General features: G+C 38.9%; 1 protein-coding gene across 2 annotated transcripts; it reads right to left on the reverse strand.

Annotated features, from left to right (window-relative positions):
- Positions 1-168: 168 nt before the first annotated feature.
- On the reverse strand, positions 169-21,289 carry PBLD (phenazine biosynthesis like protein domain containing). 2 transcript variants are annotated; one of them, XM_027660953.1, is made up of 10 exons: positions 20,936-21,289; positions 18,514-18,613; positions 17,511-17,609; positions 17,111-17,220; positions 16,917-16,946; positions 16,393-16,481; positions 15,115-15,287; positions 14,458-14,520; positions 3,411-3,506; positions 169-347 (listed from the first exon to the last, which is right to left on the reverse strand). In XM_027660953.1, the coding sequence occupies exons 1-9, from the start codon at positions 21,017-21,019 to the stop codon at positions 3,430-3,432; spliced, it is 825 nt and encodes a 274-aa protein (XP_027516754.1). In that variant the 5' UTR covers positions 21,020-21,289; the 3' UTR covers positions 169-347; positions 3,411-3,429. The 2 variants fall into 2 exon arrangements, with proteins under 2 accessions (XP_027516754.1, XP_027516753.1); XM_027660952.1 differs by lacking the exons at positions 169-347; positions 3,411-3,506 and adding an exon at positions 8,793-11,326 and having other exon boundaries at positions 20,936-21,282.
- Positions 21,290-21,647: the final 358 nt, after the last annotated feature.

Here is a 21,647-nt window from a genome sequence, read left to right on the forward strand (position 1 = left end):
GACAGGAATTACTGGGTTTATGGTCTTCGATGGGTAATTTCCCTAACCTGTTCTCTAAAACCTCTAATAGGGTAAGTAGCAGCAGAAATGTTAAATTATTATCCTTTAATATCCCACATACCTTAGGATTAGAAAGATGAAGCAGGTAGCTATGATAGCAGAAGGAAGTATAAACCCAGGATTCTTGTGTTCAATTCCAGAGACAGTAATGCTCCAGAGGTTATTTATCTCTTAGTCCTTCCTGACTCCCCTCTGTTGTGGCCCCTACACTTCCTCTGACTCTCTCAGGTGTCTCTCATCCAATTATCATCCTGCCCATTCCTCACATCTGTGCATCACAGTCCTCTCTGGAAAATATATGGGGATCTTTGAGGCTACAGTGAGGTGAGTTTCCATGTTTTCCCCCCTGTGCACACTGCTCTTCATATAGAGTTGGATGGTCCTTTTAACCTCAAACCAGGGATGTTTGTTCCAAAAGGATTCTGCAGTGATGGCAGCAGCCAAAGACCAGCAATTTATGAACCAGCATAGGTGAACTAAGATGAATGCATTTGTTTTTAAAACGTTATAAATGTAACTAAGTTTAATGAGACCCTGACAGTGAAGCAACACCAGCACTACAAACAAAACCAAACCAAAAATCGTAAGCTTGCTGCAAAGAACTAAAACCTCTCAATAAGAAATCAGCTCAGTGTTCTTCCTTAATCGACATATATGTGTGGGCAATTTCAAGCAGAGGGTGTGATTTGTTGATACATCTTACTGGCTGAACTGTCAGCCTTTTGCTGGAACAGGTGCTTGCCCAAACACTGGCAAGAGGGGCAATACCACAGCTACAGGTGTCAGCTCCCCACGATGACTTTGTGAAAAAACATTCTTTTTTTACATGGTAATAAGTGACTCTTAAGTTACTTATTTGCTATGCCATCAGAAGCACAAGAAACACATTAACATTAATGCAATCACCTCTAAAAGAACCCCTAATATTAGCTGTTCTACATTATATTTTTATTGTTTTTAATTAGACAAAAAATATACCAAGACCATTCACAAGTTAGCCTTTAAAATCTATTTTTTTCCTTTGGAATTCAGAACAAAGCCTACAAAAATTCCTAAAAACAGCAACTGAACAGGTAACTATGTTGAAAGACAGTTTGGAATTTCATTGTGGAACTAAATTACTTTCCTAGAAGGCTCTCCCTGGCTACCTGTCAAAGATCGTTAATTATCAATGTGTGAAATGACAACTCCTTTTTATTTTCTGATAAACCTTTTTCTCTTGATATGTGGGGGTTGTCTCCCTGACACACAGGAGAACTAAAGCTGTTCATACAGTATATACAGACTCTTAGTATTGGCAATGAACTTACTTTAGCAGAGCCTAGGGAAGAGACAGCTGTCACAGGAGTGGAGCTTTCTGTTTACTCTTGAGAGGAGAAGAGAAAGGGAGATAGAAAAGGTGTGACGTGGTATCAAAGGAGAGGGAAATGTAAGAATGTGCTCCCACTGAGTTTCCCAGACACCTCATCAGAAAAAATCTTATTTAAAATCAAGCCAAACAAACTGCTTGTACATGCGGATTTTCATCAAGTAGCTTGACATACTTCAAAAGTAAAAAAAAATTGCAGCATGTTACCTATTATATGAAAACTTTTCTCTATGATTTATAACTGTGAAAAAAATGCACTCCCTGAGTAAAAGCACCCTTTCTCTCCCAGTGACAAAAACAGCTAGTCCACCTCACTCCTAGTGAGTTCTTTTTGCTCATATGGCAACTGCCCATGGGACAGGACCAATAATGGCGCCCATGAGCACTCATCTTTCTATTCCTTCCACCAAGAACATTGATTTTCTCCATTCTTTCCTGCAGTGAAAAGTCCCTGTCTATATTCTCTATCAAGAGGCATAAAGACCCTCAGAGTGAAGGTGCTACCCTGCACCTGTAGCCACAGAAAACCAAGGAGACAGGAAAATGAGGGCTGCAACCCACTGGTGAGACACCATGACCTGTGTAAAGCTTCTGTACCACAAAGACTTTGCAACCTGCAACTTGTTTCACTCAAAGTACAGAAATAATTCATGTGCAAGAAAATACAGGATAGCTTATGTATGAAAATGAGTGTTGAAACTGTGGAAAGTAGAAATACTTCTTGACAAGTAGACAAAAAACAAAAGCCACTGAGAATGGTCCCATTTTGAGAAGTAGAAAAGTACACAAGAATCTCTCTGTGGGATAAAATCTGATGTCTACTGTAATAAACTTGTAAAGACTTGACTATATTTAGTATTAAACCCTAAGTAATCTCACTGAATTGAATGATAATCTGCTTACAATATTTAAGGTAAACATCAGCACCTAGAATTTCAGGGGAAAGAGGAAAAGCAATAAGAGGAAATGGGAAAAAAACAAGGGCCACAAGATGAGATATAAGCAGGGATACAGGCAGGAACAGAAAGTGAGAATAATAAAACAAGGGAAGGTTTCAAGTGGACTGAGCTGCAACAGTTGACAGTGGCTGGAACACACAGTCCATAAGATTAGGAGCTGTCTTTTTTTTCTTCTCAAACCCTTTGACTCATTGTTGTAACATGAATAAGAGAATGTAATGCACTTTGGAAACAAATTACAGCTACACAATCAATTTCCTAACCAATTAGGAAAAAGACTCTCAAAACTCCTCATCTCCCAAAAATGTAATTAATGCTACAGTTAATGTTGCTTGCCCAAAACAAAGTCGTGTACAGATTGTGCCAGAGTTTATCGACTGAAATAAAAATACATGAAGCAACAATGGAGAGAGCGATGCCAAAGGATGCTGCAAGCTTTTTATAAAATAATTTTTCATTTCAGGAGGAGTTATTTTCTTGTGCAAACAGGCATAAAATTACTAGCCGGTGCACTGCTTCTCATTGATTTCTGCTTGGCACAGTTTGCCAGATGCTGTTTGGTCTAAGTGTCGCCTTGACCTCCGCTGGTGACGCTGGCCCCCTTTTGCTTTGTGGCCCACTATTTTCCCAGCAGGGAGATCCCACCCCTCAAATAGTTCAGTTGCAACTTTTGCTAAAGGCTTGCAGGTTCCCCATATGTTGTAGCGGAGGGGACAGCCTGACCGGAATTAAGTCAGGAGTGGCGTCCAGCTCTGTGGCTGGAGCTGGCCCAGAGGAGATTAGAAATGCCCCAAAACTAATTAAATATTTTGTCTCCTGCTGGTAAACAAAGGCAAGCGAGGGCAAAAATACGAAATGCCTGATTTAACTGGGATCTGTAAGTAGCTTGACAACAGCAACCCTGAAGTCAGCGATGCATGATTTAAAAGCCCCTAATGGGTCAAAGCTGTTACACAAATTAGACTTCTGTTGATTATCCTTCGCCTTATGTATTTGCAAAACTGTTACATAAATGTACTTACTATCAGTTCTCAGAGCGTTTCACAACAGCACTTCTGGGGTAAGAGCCATGCAGTCCAGATATTTATTTGGAAGCATTCTTAACCTTCCCTTTTGCACTAATAGAGAAAATAAATATAATAACCCAAGTAAATATGTACCAATAAGAAGTGTCAGCATTTTCAGTAACACTTTCAAGGATCTGAACTGTCAAGTGCTGCTTCACAAAAATTAATAGAAGAATTCTCTCGTTTAATATCTAGTAACATTTTTTAAACATTGCCAGATAAGTACCTTTTCAAGGCACTTCTATGTAAATAAATACATATATAATACATATAGAATATATATAATCAGTTAAATTATTTAAATGAAGAATAATATATATTTAATCAGCTAAATTATTTAAATAATGGATCTAATGCTTTTGATATATACAGTTCAGATTTAACTTATACAGTTGTGTAAATTAAAAATCCACTCTCGTGGCATTTTAAATATTGTGTGTATTTTAAAATACACTACTGCAGACTTAACTTCTTTCCTTTTAGAAATGTGCCATAGCTACCACATAAATATTCCACAAATATGTTTTAGAATGCTAAGTGAAGAAATGTCCTACAAAAATCCTGTCACGAAATGAGAATTCTAATTTGATGCTCTGTATATTAATTTCCTATACATGCTTAGCTTCATACGCTTCTGCAATCCTACTGCAGTTAAGGGGACTAATCCAGTGTCCAAAGACAAAAATAGCTGTTTGGTTGTCCAGGACCTCAGTGTAAAATGCTGTCAGTGTGAACTAAAAGTGACTTGTTAATGAAAGCAGAGTATTCACCTCTTCAGGGAGGGCCTGTGTTCAATCTTTATATTTTCCATAAGTCCACTTTTACTTGTGGGGGTTTTTTTAATCTTTGCAATAAGGTTATCTTTATTTGCTGAAATTTGAAACAGTGAAAAATGGCAAATATCAAATATATGAGTAAAAGAAAAGGAAACCTTAAAACCAATTGATACATATAAACACAGGCAAAAAATAAATATAGATCTCATTTCATTTTCATAGTATTTTACAATTAGATTTTTACTTTATAATTCAGCTGTTCTGCAAATTAAGTAATCCTGACTCAGTTTAAGTAAGAGTCTATAGCAAGGGCTGATGTTGCAATTAATGCTTTCCAAAGGAACCAGGAACTCTTGTAGCTCTCTCGGTCCGTCCCTGCCCAGACAGCTGAGAGCCCACGATCACACACATATTCCACATCTGCTCCTTTGTCCAAGTGGACAGCAGGACGCCACAAAGGTTTCCTCCATCCAAAGAAAGGCAATTCTAAAAGATTAAGATGTTCCAGTTAGGCACATGGTAAGATTTGATGGTTTGGATGTTCAGATCCCCCAAGTGCCCCATTTCCAACCGATAACGAATTGGATGTGACAGGTGTATTCTAAAAGCTACTGGTAAAGCCAGTTGTGAATAAAGGAACACTTAATGTCATGATTGCTAATATAGCAACAATAATGCTGGCTTTAGAATGCACAAAGGACAACGTTTCCCATTAGGTACGTGAGAATAAAATGTGAGAAGCCATGACTAGAAGAGCAGAAATCTCACTTTACCCGGCATATGTAGCAAAAGGACTGAATATCTGATATCAAAAAGCTTGTTGGTTGAGGTTTTTTTCTCCCATGAAGCTAGTTGTTTCTTTTAATTCCTTATTTTTTCAGGATTTCATTTCTTGAATGTCAGCATTCTATTGGATTTTCACAGGTTTTCTTTTGAATTATACAAACTCGAGGATGGGAAAGTTTTCTCAGAATTAATTATTATCATAGTGAAAACTTCAAATTAAGAACTTCAATAATTTTTACAGAAATATATTCAGCCACAAGAAAACAGGTTTCCTTGTTTCCACACAAAATAAATGACACAATCATCCTTATTTAATTGTGGTTTATGTCATCAACTACTCATGGACTTTAATTCCTAATGCAAAAAATGCAGGAAGGCAGCTCTATTTCTGTTGCAGCTGGCCTTGTTCACATACAGTTGAGAAGTAAAAAGGTATGTATTACTTTTTTTTTTCTTACAGTTTAAAAAAAAAAGTGTCTGAGCACAGTAATATTGATATTTATGTAATTCAGGCTCAATGAAAAATGTGCTTTGAACAAGGTGCTATAGGTTTAAAGAACTAGGGACATTTTTAAAGTCACCAGGAAAACTTCCTGTCCAAGTTCTATAGCATCAAAAACAAACAAAAACCCCTGAAGTTTGAAGGCCAGGAACTGGTAACACAGAATATATTTTCAACAGAAAATTCCCAGATATTTTACCACAGAATATGATAGTTTTTTCCATATGCTTACATTTTTATATTAAATCTGGACATTGTTCTCCTATACCTAAATCACAAAGCGTCAGCACAGATTGCTTCGTGGAGTGCTACTGTCTGTAGTGTGTGTTGGGGGCCACCAGATTAGATGATGGCCTTATGAAATGCTGAAAAGACCATCAAAATACCTCATAATTCAAGACAGTGATGCAATAAGTCTGAAAATACAAAGAATTCTGGCAAACTGCATGCAGATTCATTTCCCTTATTCTCTAAATCTTTAGCAAAAGCATGTTTCTTCTTTGAGGTGAATGGAAAGCGTTTAATGTATCTGGGTACTCACAGAATAAAGAAGCTGTAAAATGCAAAGTGATCCACAAAGAGGAAACAAACCCAAATATTTTATTGGCATCGCTGAAGTGCAAAATGTACAACCGTAAAGCTCTGTCCTCCTCTGAATTTTGAGGAGCATGGGTGACAAAACAGGAACATGTGTGACTGCACAGGGAACACGAGCTTGTCTCTATTTCTTTCAGCAAGGTTGTTTTCTAGAAAGGCTGTTCATGTTTCCTTCCCCAAAGCAAACAGGTCTTGATACATTGCATAAGGCCTTTGCATAGGTACAACTGGAAGAAGCACGTAGGCAAATTTCTTCTAGTTAAGAGAAGACTGGCAAAATCAGTCTCAGGTCTCAGGAAGAGTGTAAGATAACTGAAAACAGTGGAGGAGGGAAAACAAATGTACAGAATTTGTGATCTCTCTTACTTTTCCTTGGCTGGCAGGAAAGGCTAATAAAAGCAATGAATTCATATTGTACTGTTTTAAGGATCAAGATCCCACTTTCTTTTCATTCATCTCAAAATCCTAGGGCATTGTACAACTTAACCCTCTCAATCAGGGAATGAAGCAAAGACTACACCTCCTGAATATAATTCCCTTTGGAGCTCTTCCTGGAACTGACTGTACTATCTTTCAGTCAGTGCTAGTGCCTGATAAGACAATCAAATCCTTTGTTAAGAACTTCCAAAAGGAAACAGAAGCACCAATTAATTGGTATTCTGACTGGAACTAATTCAAAGGTGTCTTCTAGTACCTTGGGATACAGTGTGTTCTGCTTTGGAGAGAACCAAGCAGTCAGAGATTGATGAAGGGGTGATGAGGTCAGGTTTGCAAATATAGAACCATCTGCACAGTCTCCTGGGTTGGTACCTGCAACACAGTAATTTACCGGAGCAGGTGTTTCCTTTTAATATACATTTTTTTTCTGCTGAAATTGTAACTTTATTGAGAAAGTGCCTGCAGTTTGTTATTAAGAGGGTACTTTTTTCATTGTTGCTATTAACTATTAACTGCTGAAAGGTTTCTGAAAGTTGCAATACCCACACTCGTTAAAAACACGGGTAAGAAAAGAGGCTATGATGTTAAATATGGAAGTCAATCTGACACATCTTCAGAGAGCTGCTACACACAAACATAACAAAGTCTAAAAGGCTGTTTTTAAAACAGAATTATTTCATTCAGAAAGAAGACATTTCTTCCTGAATGTGGGTGACTGAAATTATCATAGTCACTAAGATTGTGATTTATTTCTGTTTACAGCCATAAGTAATTATGAAGGAAGGAGGCTTTCTGAAACAAAAGAAAAATTCAAGAATTCCAGCTGGAATTTCCCACCTGACTTGAGCTTTGTGGGATGCATAATCTGGTAAGTCCCCTCTGCTTTGGATCCAACGCACAGAGGAAGGTCAGCAGATAATATATTTGAACTCAAACTCAGGTTCCTGGCTTTGCTGCACCTCATACTCTGCTCCAGCTCTACTATAATCCACACAATCTCTTCTCTGGCCAAACATCTCTCGACCCAACTTGCAGATCCTATGAACTGTCTTTGCATCATTAACTTAGACTGGGGGCAAACACTGAGGGTGTGCCCTTAAAGTGGTCACGTTCCACAAGTCTCTGCATGGGCATTACACCTCCTGCTCCTCACAAACAGAATTCCAAAAACATTCTTGAGAATGTTCCTTGGGTTTGCCTAAGATATTTTATTGACCCTGTAATTCTTAACAGGACAAAAATAACATGGGAAAGTAGTTTCTTGGTTTGAGTGTATCACCAAAAAAAGTCACAGAACGCTACAAAGTGAATAAAACTTCAGCCTATATGAATCACAACATTAAAACCCATGGAATGTCCTTCTTTGCCACTCAGTGAGGCAAAAACACGAGTCAAAGTGAACCTCTCACTAAAGAAACCAAGACAGTCAGAAATGTTTGTTTTTCTATATTCTACTTTAGATGTTAAATCTAAATATCTTAGTCTAAAACCAACTTGTAGGAAAAAAACCATACAAACTTCTGACTATCTGGTCATATACTGGGTTTTGTTATTGCACTTTCCTCTTCTTTTGAATTTTGTTAATTATGGTTTGGAGTAAACTTCAGGAAATAAAAGGACAGTAACTCAGCAACTGAGAAAAAACCCTTGTTCTGTGTTTTTAAGTCTGGTAATTAAAGACAGATTTACTCCTCTAGGGGAAAAAAATAGATGTCAGAATCAAACTGCTTAATTGGCAGATTTTTCAGTTTTTAATTGAACTAGTTTAATTTTTACCTGATCAGGCATCACCCTTAATTCTAATTTAGGGGTTTGATTTTTTTTTTACTTCTGGGAAGGTCCCCTCTGTTCCCGGCGTGTTCCTCTGTCACTCTGATGAACACATCTCTGATGAGACAAAGAAATCCTTACTTTCCCAGAAATAACTGCCTCATCTGTTGCTAATTTCCCTTCCCTCCCTTATGGAACACATGGCTCCTTTCTATGACCTCTTGCTGTGTGTACATTCATGAAATCTTTTCTTTCCTCTTCTTGCAAAATTTAGTAACAACTTTTTAATGTATGTTTTCCACCTATTCTCATCTACATAACTTAAAAACAAATGCAAAGTATTATCATGAATCCTTTAAGCAAATCTTTTAAATGGCTTACTGAATAAAAAAAGTCTTCCCTTTTTCATCCCTTTTAGCTCTACATTCATTTCTAAAGCAACAAACTTGTATGGTTTCTATTGCTCAGTATTATTTTGCCTTGTTTCTCATGTTCTTCCTGACCCCTACATGAGCTGTGCCTCTGCAAAGTAAAATAAGCAAATGTGCATTTAAATTGTCATGTCTGGGCTGTTGGATCTGGCCTGTAACTTCTGTTGGACACTCCCATGATAAATAACACTCAAAAGCAGAGCAATTTTTGGAATTGTATTTCCTGTCAATAATTTGCTCTTGGTTCAACACATCTCTATGCCCCAAGTCTTAATTAAGAGAGCAGCACAAAACAGTTCTGCAAATCCTCTCCAACAGAACCACTAAACAAATCCTTCCCATAAAAACACAAAACAAGGCCACACAAATTCTAAATAATCTCATTTGAAGTCTGCACAACCTATTTTTTGCACTGGGAAAGACGGAATTTGTCACAACAATTAATTTCCTCTACTATTGACTGAAAATGTGCAATATATTAAAATAAGTCTTGGTGAATAATTAGGATCACCAGGTCAACTACACAGTATTTCAAGAGAATAAAGTTGCTACTGAGAAAATGAGTACTCTTTTTCTTGCCACTCTCAGCAGCCTTGCTTGTTTTGCATATGGCTTGCATGTTTAATTAGCAATCTTTCTGTAAGTGTCTGCAATTAGACAATGATGATTAATAAAATAACTCCTTTAAAGCTCCATTTAGGCAGCAGAACTGCACAATAAGGTATAATTAATTCATCATTAATAAATCATGGCTGGTTAATTAATCTGTTGATTACAAACATATTACTGTATAGCCTCCCACCTGAGCTCTGGTGATTTTTCTATCCTGAAAAGAAATAGAGACAAAGTAGTAGTAAACTATAAAAAAAAAATGCTTTAAGCAGCAAAGATATTGGTTTAGTCAGGAAATTTAGATAATAAGTATCTTTAAAATTTATGGGCCTTGTTCATCATTAGTCCTCATAGAGTAAAAAAATAATAATTGAATCGTCTGTGTTAAATGTGGACAGGTGAAAAACAATTGCCCCTTTAGTTCATTTATATTCTTAAAGAAGGGATTTTTTTTCCCAAAGCATCTCAGATTATAGGCCAGATTGAGCCTTTGCATAAACCACAAGCAGAACAAGCTTGCAGCATTGCTGCTCAAGAAGACCCATGTCACCAGCCAGGAAGTGATCAGTTTGATTTGTGAGAAGGTGAGGCCAAGGATAAACCTGCCACTGCAGCAGGGCTGCTGAGCTGCCTGTGTTTGATGTGTGATGATGACCCCCATGCTTATAAATAATATTTCAGGTCCATGAACTTCAGCAAGACTGAGTACAGAAGAATGGGCATTTCCATTTGGAGACTCCTTTTGCTTGCCACCTAGCCCTTGGCCTCAATAGTGCATTTAAATCACATTATTGGTATGTTCTGTGTAGCTACAGGATATAGAGACTTGTCTCCAGGTACTTGAACTTCACAAGATGTAAGTGATAAGCTATGATAAAATTCAAAATAACTGGAAATAAGGGAACTTGGCACAACTAAGTTCCTCATTATTTATAACAGGCTGACATTCAGCTGTTCCCACATTATGAAAATGCCTCTGAGTTCAAAACACTTCATTCTCATATACTGCAAAGAGAAAAAACTAAGGCTAAAGCTTGGGACAGAGGTGACTTGAAAGAGACAGCAGAGTTTCAGCTGGAGAAACTGAAACAGTTCAATATTCCTAATAAATCCAGTGAAAGACCACATCGTGGTGACAAAATATGAAGCAGCACTTTAGGAAGAAAATTCTTCCAGAAGGGGTATCTACACTTCCAGGAGCAAATCTTCAGTCTTTGAGAAGTAACTGACATTGCTGTAACCAATAAAGTTTCCTTTCAGAGTTTAATCAGCTTTATGTGCATCTCTACGTCACTCTCTTAAATCTTTCTGCTCTAATGAAAAGTATTGACTAAGCAGCAACAGCACTATGAGCAACTGCAATACCATTCATCTTTGAAAAATACTGTTCATAAAAGAGAACCACAAGGCACATTTCTCAACCATTTGTATTTTTTCACATTTCAATTCAAGTAAATTAATGAACATGACTGTCATTTTAATATATGGCAGAGAAAATACATGTTTCAAAGAAAGGAACTCAGATGTCACAGAAAATTCTGAATCCGGGAAAAGTTCGATTATTTTATCAATCAGAGATGTTTACAGTTCAATCCAAGAAGCAGAAAAACAAGAGAGCTGTCCTAGAACATTCTCTGAGGTCAGTGTATACATGAAGTGGCAAGATTAAGAGGGAAGAAAACAATACCAAGAATCTTGAAGATCAGAAGTATTTTCAAGCCATTTTTAAAATGGACTACAAGGAATCAAAGACTTCTGAGAATGGGGGGGATTCACTGCCTAGAGCTGAGAGAAAATCAGCATAATAGGAGTTCCATGAAGGTGTGGGAGGTTAGTGCCAGCTCCTTCAGAAAGTCAGGGTTCCTTTAAACACCACAGCACTTTGCCCTGCAATGTCCACCCTCCCGTCGCTGCGCAGGCAAATCTTCAACTCCCCTCCACGGCGGGAACACTGAAAGGCTGAAGGGAAACAAGAACCCACAGTTAAAAAACTAGTGTGGAGCACAAATTACTTAAAAATCCAGGAAAAACTCCAGCAAATGAGGCTGCTGTCTGCAGAAAGCAAACACTGCACCAGGGACAGGGATGAAGATCAGCCCGGCTGTATTTCCAGCTGGAACTTGGCTCCTGAGTCTCACAAACCTGCTCCTTAACACCAGCTGGGAAGCTGCTGTGCTGCAGCCAACTGAAGCCTTGAGTTCTCCCTCCCTGGGATACACTTTCTGCAGGTCAGAAGGAAGAACATCAAGCATTATCTCCAGGAGAATGAAGAACCATTTTCCTGGCACTGAACAGCTCAAGCTGATATGACAGTCAAAGAAGGAATGAGGCTTAGGGGGAAATAAGCTCACACAGGCAGTGGAAAAAGTCTACAAGGAAACATCACTGCTGCTTCAGCTGTCACAAACTGACACCAAGTTCTTCCAAAGACAGGAAGAGACAGTGATTTATAGAATCCTGAATATATAATTTAATACAACTGGATCAACTTGAAGTAGGAACAGCCTTGTAATTAATTACAGAACTAAGCTTTTGCCTGAACTGTTCAGCCATACACAGGTGGGATGATAAAGTTCACTTCACTTGTGGACTCTGTAACTTATTTCAGCAGAGCCATTTTAGTTGCACAACTCCTTGATCAGAAAATGGTCTGGTTCAGATGGTATTTAGAAAATGTTTGAGTTTCATGTAGTGTTGCTTTTGTAAAAGGCTGTAAACGGATGAAGAGGCTTTAATGTCCAGTTCCTTACTCAACGAATTTCCAATTGCTACAGAAGTTGTTCAAAACTAAAGGGCATATTTTTCCTCTCAGCCCCACAATTTATAAATTAGACACAGACTGTGCTCAGATCCCTGCAGAGCATAAGCTCTCTAACAGATGGTAGATATGTTGTATGCTTTAAAACTCTTTCTCACCCACTGCTGATAAGAAAGCTGTTCTTTGATCAGGATATTAGATTCCCAGACAAAGTAGACCCTCTAAAACAGTGGAAACAGGACCTATCTAAAGATTGATATTGATACTTTCTCTTCTTTTCCATTTATAGAACTACCAGTCATTGGTTTTAACTTGTCAGAACATCATCTAGGAACAGAATAATGCTTCAATTGGGTATTTCTGACTCTTAAAGATCCAGGCCATGCTACATTTGATCTATTATTATTGCCAAGAGTGGATACACACCTAAGCTCTCCCACACCCTTGTGATAGCAGATATAAATAAAAGAGATTAATTATTTCATATCTTCAGAGGTTGGTTGTGGTTGGGTTTTTTTCTTGTTAAATGTTCAAGCAGTACTGGCTGTTTCATGGCAGGATTACTGAGATTGTTTTCATATTGGTCCATCTCATTTTATTTTTAAAGAAACTTCCAAAGCAGGAGAAAACCAAAAAATAACCCACAAAAGGAAGGTTTAGCCAAGATTATATGAAAATAATATTTGATCTATTCTTTCTCTCCCACAGAAGCACTGATATTTCACACTATGTCTGAGGGCAACCAGGCCTGCAGGGCACATTTCAATAACTAGAAGATTTCATTCACCAGCAATACTTCTGCAGACATTCAAGCATCTCTGGTGTGCACTCACCTTTTAGATCACAGGGTTATTGCACATCCAGTCCACGTCCATATTTACCAGGAACACCTCATACTATACGTAGATTTTCTACATATTTTCAATACAATCAAGTATGTACAATTGCAGAAACAATACATAACAGCTACATTCACAGTGCTCTGAATTCCTCTGTGATTAACCTGACCCAGGGACTGTGAAGCTGAGTATGCTGATATCACAGAATCACACACCCCTGCACTCACAAGTCAGCTGTGGCCTTATGCTGAGAGTGTCCCGTTGTTATGAGGAGCTTCTAAGTCTAGATGTAGCTAAATGGCCACTGCACACAAAAGGGGCAAAATGGTTTAAGGACTAATGGATTTTCTTCATGATGTCATCATAATGACATTAACTCACGAAAAAGTGCTGGTTTTGCAATAATATATGTTTTAAGAAATCACCAGTATTTTGGTTGGATTTTGGGGAGCCAGTCTGTTTGGAGATATGGAATTCCTTATGCACGTTTATAAATATTACCTTAGAAATGTGAAAACCATGTGAAGGGCTGGATACACAGACAGCTGCTATACACTGCACTCATTAACAAATACGAGTCCATTTGATATAAGAGACTATAAACATTGCAGAGATTCCTCAAATGAAAGAAAGGCAAGGATTGATACTGAACCTTGATTTAGCCAGCAGCTTAAATTCAGGGACATGTACACAGTTTCAAGAAAGATCATAAAGTATTTCACCTGGGAAATTCTCTTTGTAGCCTCCTCCTAGAGGTCACCATAGCCAGAGAGATCTGACAATGGATTTATTGTTTCTTATTTTTGTATTATTTCATATGCAATCTGTTTGGGAACTAACAGATCCTTCATTTTACAGAAGAAATTCTTCCTTTATTCTTACAATAAGAAGTAATGGGTATTACAGAGGCTACTAAGTTTCCAAAATAAGTCAGTGAAACGATTCATTTGGAACAACTCTCAAGAAAATTCCAACATTGAGCAGAAATTATATAAGCTGTTTTGGTCTCAGAATACATGAGGGGAAAGGAAAACACTGCTCAAAGTGTACTGGAAAGTACAAAGGGTTAATGAAAATACTGATACCTGTTCCCAATACCCAACATGGAAACCAGAAAGACCAAGCAGGAAAGTAAAATCCAATCAAAACACGTAAACAACATCACCTGAGTTTCACCAAGCTGCACTTGTGAGGAAAGCTCAGGAGAATTAAAATCCAAAAGCTGAAATCAAAAACTATCTGCAGAGAGTTATGATCCACAAACCGACACTTCCAACTCCCTGTGGGCAGGATGTGCCAGGGTGCTGGGTAGGAAAGAAAGCAATTTATCAAAGATTACCTCACATGCAAAATATTACATCATGTTCTACTCATACTGAGAAAATGGATAGGGAGTTAATACTACAGTTTGGACTGCAGTAATAATAAACCCTTGTCTTTTCTAGGGAGTAGATAATAAATGGGCAGCTTTGCAATAAAACAGTTTCTCTTACCAAGCATTTCTTTCTTCCCCAGTTGCTCTGACCAGTAGCTGCTTAAAACAGCATGAGCAGATCCTTAAAAGAAATTGAGAAAAAAAGTACACAATTAAATTATAATCACTATTTTATAGAGCAAGCACAGGCAAAATGCAAATGTCATACATCAAGTGCCACGTGTGTCTAAGGCAAAAAGAAAACCAACTATGAGTTTGCGCAGCAGACAGAACTTAAGGCTTTATAATTGCCATTATTTACAACAAAGCAGTATTATTTCCTTCAATGGAAATTTTGCTTAGCTGAGGGCTTCAGCATTAGCCACCAACACAAAAAACAGAACACTGATGGAAGTGGACATGAATTTCTACTGCAATACTCATCCAACACCGAATCAGTCTCTCTCACTTTTCTCTAACTAGAACACTTCAGGGAAAAGATCTGAAAAAGGCACAGGAATGTCTGGCCTAATGACAGCAAGAAGCTGACTGGATTTTTGCTGAATAAACTGTCATTGGTCATGAAAGTTTTCAGTTTAGTGGCACACTCCTGCTGTCCATATAAAACAGGAAGTTATAAGAGACTCTAAAGAACAAAAACAGATTTATGACATTTAATAAGAACCTTTTGATTGAACTGAAACAAAAGGAGGAGTTGCTTATCTCACACACACACCTGTAACAGGGTCCTCCAGAACTCCATACCAAGGTGCAAAATATCTGGAGTAAAAATCATGGCCCTTCCCACTGGAATTTCCCTTAAGAGTGAGTATGAGTCCTTTCACTTTTCCCGTCTTTTCAGCTGACAAAAAGCTTTGTGCACTCACTTTCAGTTCTTCCAACACAGACCTTGAATATAAATTATAAAATTTTAATAGCCCATATTCTTCATTTTACTTGAATGTAAGTACTGAAAAGAAATATAAAATTAAAAAATCATCTTCTCTACAATTCACAAACAGCCTTAAAATATTAGAGGAAACATTGTCCCCTCAATGTTATTTGACAGAAATCATCCTGAATAAAATACACTCTGAGTGAGCAGAGAAAAAAAAAGCTCAGGCCATGCATTTTTTATTTATTTCTGAAAATGGAGCATCCTAGAATAGCAGCTACAAAAAAAAAAAAATCAAACTTTTATTTTAATATTTTAATCATTGAAAGAAATATTTCCTCACTACAGAACACACAGAGATAAGTGCTCCACCTCCTTTCAGAGCAAGTAAATAACACCATTCAGCTCTTTGTGGCATTCTAAAGCAGTCTACAACTGTCCGATACCTCTCTGCAAAATAAAGTCTGAAAGAGTAAAAATAATAAGTACTCACATGAGGACAGTTCCATCTATTTCTATCTTCCCACTACCCCAATCTTTAAACATTAGTTCGGCCAAACTTCAAGTTTGTAACAGTAGTAACTTGGTCTGATTAAAGAAGTTGTCTTTCCACAATACATAGCTAAGTCATACTTGAACTAACAATGAAATTCAGCTCTATGAGAGTCACAAATGCTTTGGAAAAATTTGAATTGGAATTTTCTCTGTAAAGCTACTTACAATGCTGTTAAGCATGTGAAAGCAGATTACAGTCCACTGAGTGTAAGAATTCTTGGCATTCTGGCAATGTGCTCTGAATCAAAGCAGGACTCCTAACTTCCTGCTAGGTTACTGGATCATTTTAGACACAGATGGAAGGGGAAAATACACCATCATTAAAACTGTTTCCTACACCTTTTCTTCAAAACAGATTTCAGATTGGCCTTATTCACCTTTGCAGGTTCAATAAGTTCAAACTAAAAGATAAAATAACTATTAATACAGAAACTTAAATTAGAGTTTTTAATCTCCACCTGATTTAAAACTAGACAACAGAGCTTAGTATGTAAGGAACAGAGATTACACAAGCCAACTCAATTTCTGCACTCCTGATTTAAAAAAAAAAGAAGTATTAGACACCTTTCATAAGTATCACTGAGACGGACCAATAGTTTCTTTGTGTCAGGAGAGTAACGGACATCTTGAACAGTCATGTCACCAACTGCTGCCTGGAGGAAAACATAAAGGAGACAGAGGAAAACATCACCACTTGAATATGAAATACTGTTTCCTTAACATTTTTGTGGAACACACTCCCTGCTACAACAGTCCCTACGCAAGGTCTCTCATACTAGAGGGTTCTCTAGTACAGGCAAGCAAGACAAGCAAAGGCGCTCATGAATGGATACGGGTGGGTGGTAGGAAATCCAGGACCTAGAAGAGGTCAAGGACACTCCACTCAGCAGTAGTGGGAGACAGGTTAAACTGCAGCATTTTGGAGAATTCCATTTCCTGACCTACTGAGTCCGGACTCAGACCTCAGAAGTTTGGTGTTTCAAGGGTAGGAGTACAACAAGCAGGGCCTTGTTGCCATTTCAACATACAAAAATAAGTAGAGCTATTACAAATGTTCTTCTAAGACAACATAGAGATCCTATTTTTACCTTTATTAATTCTTCTACTTCCTCAAGTACCTGAAAAAAAAAAATATACTGTAAAAAAGAGAATATATATGTATGCCTCTATGCAACTATAGACAGACACATACACTTACATACACATAAAACATCAGCATACACATACAAACATCAACACAGACTCACTCTGAAAGCCTGTCAGGAATAAAACTTGGACTGACCTGAGGATGGGCTGTATAAAGTGGCAAGTCCAGGACAATGTGATCTTTCACTTGTCTGGCTTTTAATTCCCCGCTCAGTGTCACAAATGTGAGAACTGGATTTGTATTTTCTAGAGAAAGAACACTGTAACGTTATCAAACACAAGAATTTGAATCTAAATTACTACTGCTCTTGGAGTAGCTCAGTATAGTCAGAAAAAGTTCATTATGCAGGTGTAGCCACCAGACTACAGCCTTATAATGACAGAGCAGTTGTAGTACAACACCTATGGTATCTCCATATGTGTGTCCTCTAAATGTTATGAATATTTAATTCCCTTTGTTGTAGAAAATGAAGATCTTAGTCAGAAGTGAATTTTCTAAAATGTTTATATATAAAATATCTAGTTTGTAAGCATACTTTGTATGTGAAACAACACAGCAGCCGATGCCAGGGTAGCATGACCACAGAGAGGAACTTCATTGGCTGGGGTGAACCACCTCAGTCCAAAGCAGGAACCTGGAAAAGAAAGTTTATGTGGTGTTAGTAGGTGGAAGAGTCTATTTCTTCATTTGATCTCAACACTTTATACAGAGTGGTGATCTTTCAGTTAAACAAAATGCATGTTATAAGCAGTCTTGGTCCTAAACACACTTTTAGAAACCCATTTGGCACTGATCTCTGGCACAGCTGTCACTGGTCAGTCAGGTCAGCAACTGGACTCTACTACTAACAAGAAGAGCTACTTTGATACAGGAGCAAAGGATGTGCAGAGCCAAAGGATGCTCCAGAACTGCCTCCAGCCTGGGAACCAGGCACATCCCTGAGAGGTGGAACTGGCACCTCTGGTGCTCCTGGGGAGCCAGAAACCAGGGACACCTGAGATGTCACTGGTAAGAACAAACCCAACTACCTGTGACAGCCTCAACTCGTAACTTATCCTCCAAGAAGGTGAAAAACAGTCTGGGAAAAGGGGAAAACAAACTGAGAAAGTAAGAATCAGTAACTGCCACTGGTTGTTCTAACTGAAAGAACAGGAAAACAGCCTGGAAAAATAAAAACTGGTCTGAGAGAACTGAAAACACCATCATCTATTGGCTGTTTCAGGTGAAAAGTGGAACTTAACAGCATCTATTGGCTTCTTGAAGTGGTGGCGCTCTCTTATGTCTCTGAGATACAAAAATGCCTTAATTTTTACCCAAAATGGATAGAACTTTGAGAACTCCAAGAAATGCACAGATTTTTCCTTTCTCCTAAACAGGTCTTATTTAGAAGATAAGCCTCTGTGTTCTTGTGTATTATGGAATCCCACAAAGGGATGGTCATGATCATTATACATCTGCAGGCTGGTTTGCCCTTTAAGGGTTAAGTGTCATCCTATTCCCTTGTTAGATATTTTGGGGAGCAAACAGAACCAACTCACTTTTGGTAAAGTCATCTCCAGGGTGCAGCTTTCTGATGAAAGCTGTTTCTGAAAGATTCATCTCTGTTGCGATTTTTTGGTGCAAATCTTCATCCAGCTCCTAATGATGAAACAACAAATCCAATTACAAGCAGGCCAAAAAATGCAGAATCAATCTTTCTGTCAAATACAGTTATTTCATTTTCTATTATTAATAAAACATAGATTCAGCTACAGTTCAAAATATTTTGTGAGATTAAAAAAATCTTTAAGCATAAAACTGGGATAACAATCCAACCAATCACTGTGATACATGGGAATTTCTAATATTTGTCCTCTTAGTTTACAAATTCTTGGACTACATGGAAAAATAAATCACCTAAAAGAAACTAGACTCAGTCTTTCCAGGAACACAAATCTGATTTTTTAAGTTGTAACTAAAGTCACACTGAGAAGTCACTATTAACATAATCTAAAATTAACTACAACTTTCTTTTTATAACTCTGAAAAATCCCTGCTCTACACCAAGAGCTCTGTAGTGATGGAATGCCCAAGGTGGCTCAGCAGCCCTCAGGGCCGTGCCCTCCCCAAAACTCCTTAAAGAACAATACACTGAGTCAGTGGGACCTGAGAAAAGAGAAACTGGAAAAAAAAAAAAAACCAAACCAGAAAAGCTGGAGCTCAGTAAGTGCCCCTCCATCTAAACCAGTGACCATTGATCCCAAGATACACGAGCCCCAGAGTGTAGAACATTCTACCTGGCCCTTGTCCCATTGCTTTCCCCACAATTCTGCTGACTGCCCAGGTTTGAGAGTCTGATCCTTAAAATACTGACACTCAAATGAAACAAAGGTCTAAGGGGACCTGATCAGGTTCAGCCTCTGAGAGATAAAAATCTGCCCTCCTAACTTTGATTATTTCCTTTAATAACTAATCCTTTTCAGCCCATACCACATATACAAAACAATTATTAATGTGTACAATGACCTGTTCTTGCAGATTAAATTCTACACAACTAAACAACATTTTAACGTTTTAGAGTAACAAGCACCTCTCCTTTATTCCAGAAAAACAGTTCTGTAATTTACAGTTACAGTAAAGAACGTAAAACAAAACAAAGACCAACAAAAATGTTGTTAAAATAATATTTTTAATAATATAGAACTTTATTGAAATACTGCCACCCTGTGGCACCTCTGAAAGACAGAAAGGGCTGGTTTTGCCATTCTTGCATTACTCCCGATTTTTTCGGTAAAGCACCTGCCGAGACACTGAAGGGAACAGAGTAGTTTTGCTGCTGGCTGCACCATGCTTTCTTGAAGCTTAGAATAAAATGCTGAAGTAGGACCTCAGCTTTAACTTGGACACTAAAACCTCTGCCTCCAGGAACTGCAGAAAAAACTTCATAACGTCCACATTCCACAGGCACCGTGCAAGTAAACTGTCCTCACAATATCTTAGTGTAACAAAGTAAAATTAACATAAAAACGCAGTCAGAAGCTCACAGTTTTAAACCAGAGATCATTCTGAGAGTATTTAGATTTTAGGGGGCCAAAAATACCTGTGAAGTAAGATGTTCTCAAGTCATAGCTTCAGCTGCCCTGGTGAGTAGGCAACGTTGTATGAGATGTAGGTAGACATAGGAACATCCAGAAAGGATTCGTATCATCAGTACAAGCTGTTGCCATTGACTATTCAACATATATTTTCCTATTTACAATTTTCATCAGGAATTACTACACAAATAATACAAGGGCTATAAACTTCTAATTCCCATTTAATAATTACTTTTAGTAGAAATCAGTTCCAATTAGTACCAACTGTTCACAACACCCTGATGAGGAGGGTAACTGCTGACAATTGAACCAAAACTACCAACTTTGAAGCAATAAAAATTGGCTGTTTAAACTCGACTAAAGATGAACCTAACACACTAATGATGGAAGACTAAGATCCATTTCTATACTCCCTGTCTTCCTTTACACAAAAAAAAATTTTAAAAAAAAAATTGAGAAAACCCACACCAAAAACCACAGTTCAATCCTTCAGTCAAAAACTAGTGAGTACTGATTCTGTGTTACAGCACTACTTTTTAAAGATTTCATTCAAAATCCTTCTTAATCCTTCAGAATCATTCTTAAGAAATTAAGTCGTTTCTTTTTGACTTAACTCAGAATACATCCAACATATTACTTAAAAGAATATTTTAAGAAGACCACAAAAAATACAAAGGGTGTCTTGTGTGACATCGTTCTGATGCAAAGAGCACCCCTGTGCTAATCCCTCTCTGTTCTGGACCAACAGCAAACCACCCTCGCAAGCAGCGCTCCCGAGTGAAGGAAGCAAAGTCTAACGCAGTGCTGAGTACTCAGGCCAAGCACACAATGGCAAACGTCATTGCACGACCTCAAGAAACAGTTGCTTGGGGCTTTTTTCACTTACATTTTCAAGCAGACAAACTGCCGCGGGATTTCCAGAAAACGGCCGGTTTGTAAAGGCATCAACCGTAAAAACTGGGATTTGCATTGTCCTTTGAGCCTGTTCAGCCGCAGGCTGTGCCCTGCAGGGTACTTTCTAAGCTCCTCTACCCCAAACCACAGCAGGGCTCTAAGTTAATGTTTCCCTGAGGGCAGGAGGAGCCAGAGGGTCCATCCCGTCACTTCCGAGCGCCGGCCCGGCCCGAGCCTCCCTGCACGGCCCCGGCGCTCTGCACCGGTGTTTTAAATTAAAATACAGAGTTCAGCCTCCCTCTGGCACCGCTAGCCACCAGCTCCCGAACGCCCCCACGGGCCCTCCCAGCACAGCGCCCGGCCCGGCGCGTCCCCCAGTGAGAGAGGCGGAACCCCGCCGGGCTCCGGCGGTGCCGCGGGTTTACCGCGGGCAACCATTGCGTGCGCCCACCCCGGGCAGCCTCCCTGCCAGGGCTGCGCCGGGGCCGCGGGGCGCCCAGAGCGAGACCCACGCTCCAAGGCCGGACCGGAGGCGATGGCGGCGTGAGGCGGTGGCCGGGCCGCGCGCGCTCCCGTGGGGCGCCAAAGCGCACGGCGGCGGCCGCGTGCCCGCGACACGAGCGCACACGCGCACCTCGGCGGCATCGGCGGCCGAAGGACCAAGCGGGGACCGCCCCCCCCGCCTTCTCCTCCGAACCGCGCAT

The sequence above is a fragment of the Corapipo altera genome, unplaced genomic scaffold (assembly GCF_003945725.1).
Source record: "Corapipo altera isolate COAL_440 unplaced genomic scaffold, ASM394572v1 133, whole genome shotgun sequence".
In the NCBI taxonomy this organism is placed as follows: domain Eukaryota; kingdom Metazoa; phylum Chordata; class Aves; order Passeriformes; family Pipridae; genus Corapipo; species Corapipo altera.